General features: G+C 33.4%; 1 protein-coding gene across 1 annotated transcript; it reads left to right on the top strand.

Moving 5' to 3' along the window:
* Positions 1–3160: 3160 nt before the first annotated feature.
* LOC105797467 (uncharacterized) lies at positions 3161–4460 on the top strand. The gene is made up of 3 exons (XM_012627432.1): positions 3161–3779; positions 3883–3974; positions 4062–4460. The coding sequence occupies exons 1-3, from the start codon at positions 3161–3163 to the stop codon at positions 4458–4460; spliced, it is 1110 nt and encodes a 369-aa protein (XP_012482886.1).
* The last annotated feature ends 6057 nt before the right edge of the window (positions 4461–10517 follow it).

Raw genomic sequence — 10517 nt, 5'->3', positions numbered from 1 at the left:
GTTTTCTCGAATCGAGTCGAGTGAGATGGAATTCGAATCGAATCGAATCGAATATATTTGTTCGAGTTAAGTTTTAAAAAATAATTTTGGGTCCTTGTAACCACTGTCACTCATCATAATAAAATTTGTCCATCTTAATCAATTTTTTTATTAGCTTTCACCACCTCATAATTTATTTATTAATTTTTTATATACTGGTTAGCTTCTTTGCTTGCTTAATTGTTTCAATTATCTTCAGATTCTTGTCACTATGTATTTTGGAATTAAAAAACATATTAAATGTAAAAATATGATTTTTTAATAAAAGTTATTTTAAAAATAAAATGTGAAATTGATACTAATATAAAATTTTAACACGAATATTTTATGACATAATTAATAATTCAATTTTAATATAAATATTCAATATGAATAAACAATTCAATAATATAAATAATATAAAATATGAAATTTAATTTAATAATATAAATAGTAGATATAAATAAAATTATTACTATTTATGTTTAGTGATTTTTTTTGGATAATTTTAATTTTTTATTTGAGAGTAAAGGGTGAGAAGTAAAAGTTTAGGAGGAAAATAAAAAGTTTTGGAGAATAAAAGTTTGAGGGAAAGTAAATAGGGGGGAGTAAAATTTTGGAGGGAAAATATTAAAAAAAATTGGAAGGGGGAGGGTTTGGGGTAGATGAGAGGTGAGATGGGAAGGGAATAAAAGTTTTAGGGGAAAAGTGGGAGGGAGTAAAATTTTTGGGGAAAATAAAAGGTTTTGAGGGTTTTGGGGAGTAAAATTTTGAGAAAAAGTAAATGGGAAAGTAAAATTTTGGTGGGAAATAGATTTTGGGTAGATTGGGGGTTGGGAGGGGAGGGGAGAGGAGTAAAAGTTTTAGGGGGAAAGTGGGAAGGAGTAAAAGTTTTGAGGGAAAAGTAAAAAGGTTAAGGAGTTTGGGGTAAAAATGTAAAATATTATAGTTTGATATTCGAATTATTCAAATTATTGGAGTTATTCGAATTCGAAAACACAACTCGATTCGAACTCGAAATTTGAAAAAAAAATTCGAGTTGATTCGAATAACTCGATTAATTCGAATAACTCGATTCGTTTAACTCGAAATTCGAATTTTTTTTCGATTTTTTCAAGTCGAATCGAGTTTTGCTCACCCCTACATATAATATATATAAATGGAAGGTTTTTTTTTGTTAAAACAATAAGAACCGCTAAAAAGTGACAATTTTATTTAGTTTTACAAGCAATACATACCCGAAACAAATATAATCAAAACTAAATATTATATAGCACAATAGGACTAATAACTAGAATATGTTGGAGGCTAAACCAAAATAACTGTGTAGACAACCTATATATGGTGATATTCAAGCTAAAATAAAACTGGAGACAACTCACACACACATCTTTATAAACAGTATAAGTATCATGGAAGTCTTGTACTATGTATCCCATTGCATTTTAGTTCTCCTATTAAAAAAATGGGCAGACTTATCCTTCTACACTCGATGAAGAAGCAAAATTTTTCCTCTGTTCAAATTATGTTGTTAGATGCTTATTTTTGTGCATTATATATGTGGCATAATAACAAATTAAACCCTCAACTTTTACACCTTTATTTAATTTATTTTATTTGAAGCAAATAGACTCTCTCAATCATTGCTAATGTAGTACTATTTTATCTAATATGCCACAATAACAAATAACTTAAAATTTTAAAATATAAAATATATAATTTAAGAAATTATAGTTCTAAAATTATAAAATGTAAAAATAAAAAAGAAATTATAATTTTTTTCAAATTTTCACTCAAAATTCTAAAATTTTAAAATATAGAAATTTAAAAGAATTTTAATTCTTTTAAAATTTTCCAAAAATTATATAAAATGTTTTAAATTTGTTTCTTTTTGCTTTTGAAGTCCAAGCTAACTAAAAATACAAGTAGAATTTTAAATTCAAACTCGATTAATATAAGACAAACACTTTCCATTCTAACTTAAATCCGTCCAAATCTCAACTTAAAAATATAAAATTTTAACAATTTCGAATTACCTGAGGATAAATAGTTGAATTGATGAACTTTAGTTCCACAAATGCTAATATATTTAAAAGTTTCTCTTACAATAGCGCGATTCCGGTCATGGAGGAAAATTTATTATCAACGGATAATGGAAGAGGAGGCAGCGACCCTGATGTGAATATGGCGTCTGATGTGAATCCGGCAAGTGAGATCTCTTGGAAGGATAAACTGTTTAGTGGCAGGTCTTCTAGATTTGTGGATTTTGACACTATGGAATGTGAGGATTTCACTTTCTCTAAGGGAGATATATAGAAATCCACCTTCAATAGTATTCCGGCTATAGTTTTCTCAGGACGAATTCAAAAGATTTTGGTTAAAGACATGGAGATCACGATTATTATCAAATTATTGGGACGCAACATTGGATACGCAATGTAGCATAATCGGATAAGTGCCTTTTGGAAACCGTCCCAACCATTTCATCTCATGGATATTGAGAATTGTTACTTCTTGATCAAGTTCCAGAATAAGGAGGATTATGAATTGGTTCTAACTCAAGGCCAATGGGTAGTATTAGGACACTACCTCACGGTGCAATCGTGGACAGTAGATTTTAACCCGTTAAAGCCCTTCCTTAGTGTGGTCTTGGCCTAGATTCACTTTCCAGGACTGATAACTCTTGAAAAGAGTTATATTTCATGCCTTTAAACCTAGCTAATTTTTTGTACTTAAGTACATTTTGTTGCATTTTAGGACATTTTAGTTAGCATTTTTAATATGGCATTAGGACTTGGACTATGGTGGAATTAGATTCTTTTAATCGCTTGTGGTAGAGTTCTTTGTGTTGAAGTGGCAGGAACAGGTTTTGGAACGAGGAAAAAAATGAGTGAAGTTTTGTTAGGGAAAAGTGCAAACAGTTTGCCAGCATGGATGCCGTGGCAATGTCGGGAAGACCAAGTTAATATTTTTCGCGTAACAATTAAAATTCAAATTCAAACTTGTACCAAATAAACCCCCTAAAAGAGGAGAAGATAATCATAAGCTGTTAGCCGACCTTAACCTAACCTATCTATAAAAACCGGTGAAGAGGACCTCACAAACGACGAAAAAAAGTGAGTTGGGACCTCACAAACTTATAATGAAGCATAGGAGATCTTGGAAAAAGATTGCCAACAACAATTATCTGTATCCGACCAATAGAGTTGGGACGGGTAAGAGAGTTGTCAGTACCATCAAGCTTGATGCAATCACTTTATTAACAATCGATGTATCTTCTCTAGCTAATATGATTAAAACCATGAAAAATCCAACTGTAGTCCATGAGGTAAAATCAACAGAGTTTTCATGCATTTATTGTGGTGAAAATAATGTGTTTGACGAATGCTCATCAAACCCAACGTCAGTATACTATATCGATAATTCCAATCGAAATAGCAATCCATATTCCAACACCTACAACTTAGGGTGGAAGCATCATTTGAATTTCAGTTGGGGTAATCAAGGTACAGGAAATTTCAACAGTGCCGCAAGACAGAATGTCAACAATGCAACGCCTGGTTATAATCATCCTATGCCGAGGCAAAATGCTCAACAAGGTCAGGTATCATTTTCTAATTCTATTGAAGACTTGTTAAAGGAATATATGGCCAAGAATGATTCTGTAATTCAAAGTCAGGCAACATCTCTTCGAGCGCTTGAAAATCAAGTAGGGAAAATAGAGAATGCTCTAAATTTAAGGCCACAAGGAGCATTGTCGAGTGATACCAAAAAATTCAATAACATAAGGAAATGAGCATTGCAAAGTAATCTCCCTTAAAAGCGAGACTCAGTTGAGCGATGTTGTTCACGATGTCGTGGCAGAAGAGGATAATGCAAGTAACAATCAGGTAAGGATCCCAGAACCATCTGAAAAGCATACAACATCTGAAAATGATAAGAAGAAGAATGCAGTGGTAGAAGTAGATCATGTTGCCAATAAAAATGCCAGAGCAAAATAATATCAGCAACCTGAAGGATGACCATCTCTACCTTTTCCATAGCGGTTCCATAAATCTAAACAAGATGCCCAGTTTAAAATATTTTTGGAGGTTTCGAAGCAACTCCATATTAATATATTGCTAGTCAAAGCTTTGGATCAAATGCCCAATTATGTGAAATTCATGAAAGATATACTATCGAAGAAGTGCCAATTGGGAAAGTTTGAGACTGTTGCTCTTACTGAAGGGTGCACAGCAATGTTGATGAATAAGCTACCTTCAAAGTTAAAGGACCGAGGGAGTTTTACAATCCCATGTTCAATTAGAAATCATTATGTAGGAAAATCATTATGTGATCTAAGCGCAAGTATAAATCTAATGCCTATGTCTATTTTCAGGAAACTAGGAATTGAGAAAGGAAGACCTATTACAGTTACGTTGCAACTGGCTGATCGATCTTAAGCCCATTCGAAAGGTAAAATTGAAGATGTATTAGTAAGGGTGGATAAATTTATCTTTCCTGTAGATTTTCTTATCTTAGAATGTAAAACTGATCATGGTGTACCAATTATTCTTAGAAAACCGTTTCTTTCTATAGGCAGAACCCTAATTGATGTACATAAAGGTGAGCTAACTATGAGAGTGAATGATCAACATGTTACTTTTAATGTGTTTAATGCATTAAAATATGTGGATGAGAATAAGGAATGTCAAACCATTGGCTTGATAAAAGCAGTGGACGAATTTGTAAAATTTTGTTACGGCAATTCTGACAGTGAAAATAATTTGATAGAGCAAGATGACACAACAAGTTTTGAAGAGCTTGGTGAATTTATAGAAGCCCAACAGATAATGGATAGGTTAAGGAAGAAATTTGAATCCCTAGATTTGGCAGAACAATCCTTTTAGCCTCCTAAACCATCTGTAAAGGAATCTCCTATTCTAGAGTTAAAGCCTCTGCCACAATTTAAAGGTAAGCCTTATGCAATGTGTACCCAAGAAAGGGGGTATGTAACACCCCTAACCCATATGCGTCGCCAGAACAGGGTTACGAAGCATTATCAGATTTTTCAAATCAAACGAACATAAGTTTCAAACTTTTCAAATTATATCAATAAGAATATTAAAACCAATTCAAAACATACATAATGTCCCTTATACGAGCTCTCGAGGCCTTAAATACGCGTTAAAAACAAGTCGAGACTAAATCAAAAACTCAGAGAATGTTTTAGGAAACAAGGAAAATTTCAACACTATAGGGGTCACACGGCCAAGAGACATGCCTGTGTACCTTTCGAAATAACCCCACAAGCCTGTGTGCTAGGCCGTGTGCTAGGCCGTGTATCAGCCTGACTTGCAACCCTTTGAAAGCTACACGAGACACATGGCCATGTCACTTGGGTGTGTGTCACACACGACTGAGACACACGCCCATGTCTCTGCCTGTGTGGACGAAAATAAGCCATTTTACAAGCCATTTTTCTCACCCAACTTAGAATGCACCTACAACCAACATTGTACATATAAACAAGCCATAATAAGGCATCCAAATCAAGCATAAACAAGTCATATACATATGGTATAACATCATACAACCAATATACCCATAGGCACCTCAAATAACAACATTAAAACATATATAAACATGTACCCTATTTGGTTAAAATGAGCAACTAAATTATAGGCACATTTGGATCAGTACATGCCATTTAGTTTACTTACCAAAACATACCAAAACTAACATATATTCCTTTCATAACAAAGCACCAATTCACAACAAATCACAAGACTTATACAATATGCATAATCAACCATAATTTCATATTCCATAATTCAAGTATATTAAGCCAAACATCAACCATTATAAGGCTAATATTTAGCTCATAACATCATCAAAGTGCCAAATCACAAGCCAAACCAAATGGACATTCCAACAACCAAAACACATGGCCAACATTAGCCAAAATACCTATACATGCCATTATAACCAAAATTAAACAGCTAAATGTACCAAAAGAGCCGATTGATAGTGTGATATAGCTCTGACAAGCTTCCAACCCGAACGAGCTTCTGATTCACTATAAAACACGAAAAATAACACAGAGTAAGCATTTAAGCTTAGTAAGTTCGTATAACAAAGAATAAAACTTACCATTTAGTCACATAATAGGTAAGTAAACATAGCATATCCCAACATAATTTGGCCAAATGCCTAAGCACATATACATCAACCATGTTAGCCATGTAAATACATATATAAACCAATAATCATGGATAAACACAACAATTGATTAAGTTTCATATACATGTATCATCCAATTATATTTTCCATATACCATGTAACAACATTTCCATGTAATTCATATGTATCACTGTAATAGTTCGTATCGAACTCTTACCATTTCGTATTAGAACATTACCTGTTGAACCATTTAGAATACCGTTGGATACCCTAGAAAGCTCACACATAGTGTGTTAAATCATATAGTTGTAATATGTCAAATCCTATACATGTATGCTCACACGAGTTGTGAATCGACATGCTCACACCAGCTGTAAATCGGTATGCTCACACGAGTTGTGGGTCAGAACGTAGCTACACGATGCTGCTCACATGAGCTATGGAGTATCTGCAACATATGTCAGACCTCAGCCATCGGTAGGACGTTCAGGACCAGCACCCGAATCATGTAAACCCTAATGACATGTCATTTGTATCCTATGAATTTCTAAGGTTCAAACGGGGCTCAGTAGTTTTCGAGCTTCGTTGGATATGCAACCATGTATATTTATAACAACTCACAATTCATATATAATTCAATATAAAACACATAAACACAATATAATCACACGAACTTACCCCAACGAGTATATGTAGATACGGAGGCGATTAATTTGAGACTTTCTCTTTGCCCTGATCTAAAGCCGTATGAGTTCTATCTTGATCTATACGGATAAATTCAACTCAATTAAAAATATATTTCACTCAATTTAGGCCAAAGTCATATTTTAACAAATTATCATTTGCCCCTATACTTTTAATTTCTTTACAATTTAGTCCCTAACTCATAAAAATTGAAATTCATGAAATTCCACCACAGCCCACTATGGCTGAATATCAATTAGGTCCCTAGAAAGCCCTATATTTCATTTATTTCATAATTTTCACCATGTATAATTTACTAGTTTTCAATTTAGTCCCTAATTGATAATTCATTAAAAATCACTTAACAAAAGTTGTGTATCTATAAAAAAAACTATCCATTTTCAATCATCAAACATCAAAAATCATGTATATTCATTAATGGGAAAACCCTAATAGTTTAAAAATTTTACAAATTAGTCCCCGGATTAGCTAGATTAAGTTACAGCGATCCTGAAAACGTAGAAATCATTAAAAATGGGACAAAATACATACCTAATCAAGCCAAACAAGCATGGCTGAAACCTAGCTTCAAAAATGACTACTTTCTCTTGTGAAAAATCAGTTGAAGAAGAAATAAAAGATGAAAGCTTATTTTACTTTATTTAATTTATCATTTAACTACTAAATTACATATATAACCTTTTAAAGCATTAATAATTACACTTATGCCAAACCATGCTCATCCACTAACATATAAATGGTCTAATTACCATATAAGAACTCTTATTTTAAGGTTCTATAGCTATTTAATACCTTTAGCTATTAGAACTCAACTTTTGCACTTGACGCAATTTAGTCATTTTTATCAAATTGAGCATGAAAACAATAAAATTTCTTAACAAAATTTTTATACGGTATTACTATCATGTTGTAGGAAATAAATAATAATAAAATAAATTTTTTGACTTAAGATTTGTGGTTCTGAAACCACTATTTCGATTACACTAAAAACAGGCTGTTACAGGGTGTCATGGTTGCTCATACTGAATCATACTGTTACGAGATGGAGAGTGCGTATGGACTACCACAGGCTTAACAAGGCAACTAGGAAGGATCATTTCCCTTTGCCATTTATCGATCAAATGTTGGACATATTAGTTGGTAAGGCTTTTTATTGCTTCATAAGGATATAATTACATTTCCATAGCAACTGAAGATTAAGAGAAGACAACTTTCACATGTCCATATGACACTTTCGCATTCAGGCGGATGTCGTTTGGGTTATGCAATGCCCCGACAACTTTCCAACGCTACATGATGGCCATATTCTTGGACATTGTGGAAAATTTCCTTGAAGTCTTTATGGATGAATTCTTTGTGTTCAGAAATGATTTGAAGATTTTTTAAGAAATTTGGAGATGGTTTCATGTCGTTGTGAAGAAACGAATCTAGTATTAAATGGGGAAAAATGTCATTTCATGGTCCGTGAATGCATTGTCCTAAGACATAGGGTGTTACAGTGAGGAATTGAAGTGGATAGGGCAAAAATAAAAGTGATCAAAAAATTGCCACTGCCCATTAGTGTTAAGGGTATTAGAAGTTTTTTAGGACACGCGTGATATTATAGAAGATTTATCAAGGATTTTTTGAAAATCTCTAAACCCTTGTGTACTTTACTTGAATAAAATAAACCTTTTAATTTTGATGATAAATGTTTACAGGCTTTCGAGGAACTTAAGAAATGCCTTGTAGCAACACCGATTGTGGTTGCTTCAAAATGAATATTGCCCTTTGAACTCATGCGCAATGCTAGTGATTATGCTGTGGGAGAAGTTTTGGGTTAAATGAGAAACAAGGTACTACATGTAATATATTATGCTAGTAAGACATTGACAAAGACTCAACTTAATTATACGGAGAAGGAATTACTGGCAGTGGTCTTTGCATTAAAAAAATTCCATTATTATTTAGTTGGAACAAGGTCATAGTCTACACAGATCACTCGGTTATCAAGTACTTGGTACAGAAAAAAGATGCCAAGCTGAGATTGATTTAGTGGATACTTTTGTTACAAGATTTTGTTTTGGAAATTAGAGATTGGAAGGGAACCAAGAATCAAGTGGCCGACCATTTGTCAAAAATAGAATCGTGGAATGGAAATGAAAGTAAGAAATATATTAAGGAAGAATTCCTAGATGAGTAGTTGCTCAATGCCAATGCATTACCTTGGTACGCCGACATAATGAACTTTTGAGTAAGTGGTGTAATGCCACCTGGCTTTGATGCTCAAAGAAAAAAAAATTTTCTTCATGATGCCAAACAGTATTATAGGGACATACCATTCTTATTCAAGCATTGTGTAGATCAAATGATTCGGAGGTGTGTCCCTAGTGATGAGATGTATAGTGTCTTACAACAATGTCACCCAGCCCCATATGGAGGACATTTTGGAGGGATGAAAAGAGCTACCAAGGTAATTCAGTCAGGATTCTATTGGCCAAGTTTATTTAAAGATGCTCATGAATTTTATAAGTCATGTGACCGTTTTCAGAGAACAGGAAATGTGTCTAGGAGACAGGAAATGTCGTTGCAAAGTATATTGGAGATTGAATTGTTTGATGTATGGGGAATAGACTTTATGGGTCCGTTTCCACCATCCGTGGGCAAGCTATACATACTTTTGGTACTAAACTATGTTTCTAAGTGGTTAGAAGCAGTAGCTCTATCCTCTAATGAAGTTAAGTCGATATTAAAATTTTTACATAAGAACATTTTCATACGATTTGCTGCATCGAGAGCCATTATCAGTGACAAGGGATCCCATTTTGATTGCAAAATGATGACCAATGCCTTCCGCAGGTATGGGGTGAAACATAAAATTGCCACAGCATATCACCCTCAAACTAATTACCAAGCTGAAATCTCTAATAGAGAAATTAAAGAAATTTTGGAAAAAGTGGTGAATCCTTCTCGAAAGAACTTGTCTATTAGATTGGATGAAGCTCTATGGGCATACCGAACTATATTTAAAACACCAATAGGGATGTCACCTTTTAAACTTGTCTATGGTAAGCCATGTCATTTACTTGTTAAACTTGAGCAAAAAGTGTTTTGGGCAATTAAGAAGCTACACATAGATTAAGTTGCTGCTGGCGGCAAGAGATTACTAGAATTGAATTAGATGGAGGAGTTTTGAACACAAGTAAATAAGAATGCTCATTTGTATAAGGAAAAGACCAAGCGATGGCATGATGTTAGAATTTTACCAAGCCAATTTGAACCTGGACAGTAGGTTTTATTGTTTAATTCAAGGCTTAAACTATTTCTTGGTAAGTTAAAATCTCGATGGTCAGGAAGTAATTCAAGTGTATCTGCATGGTGCTGTTATTGTTAAAGACTTAAGAATAGAGACTACATTCAAGGTTAATAGACAACGCTTGAAGCATCACTCGGGTGCTCCTATAGAGCGTGACAAGCAAAGTGTTAGCCTTTGTGATGTTTGAATTTTTTTTCATTAATAAGTAGTTTTTCCATTTTATTTCCCATTATTATTATTCTTTTTATTTTAATACAATTTCATTTCTATTTTTTATTATAAATAAGAGCAAAATAATAAAACGGGATTTGTCAGTGCACATAGAGTAGCAATTGCC

The sequence above is a fragment of the Gossypium raimondii genome, chromosome 9 (assembly GCF_025698545.1).
Source record: "Gossypium raimondii isolate GPD5lz chromosome 9, ASM2569854v1, whole genome shotgun sequence".
NCBI lineage: Eukaryota > Viridiplantae > Streptophyta > Magnoliopsida > Malvales > Malvaceae > Gossypium > Gossypium raimondii.
Note: the sequence above shows the minus strand (reverse complement) of the source record. Positions and strands in the feature narration are given on the sequence as shown.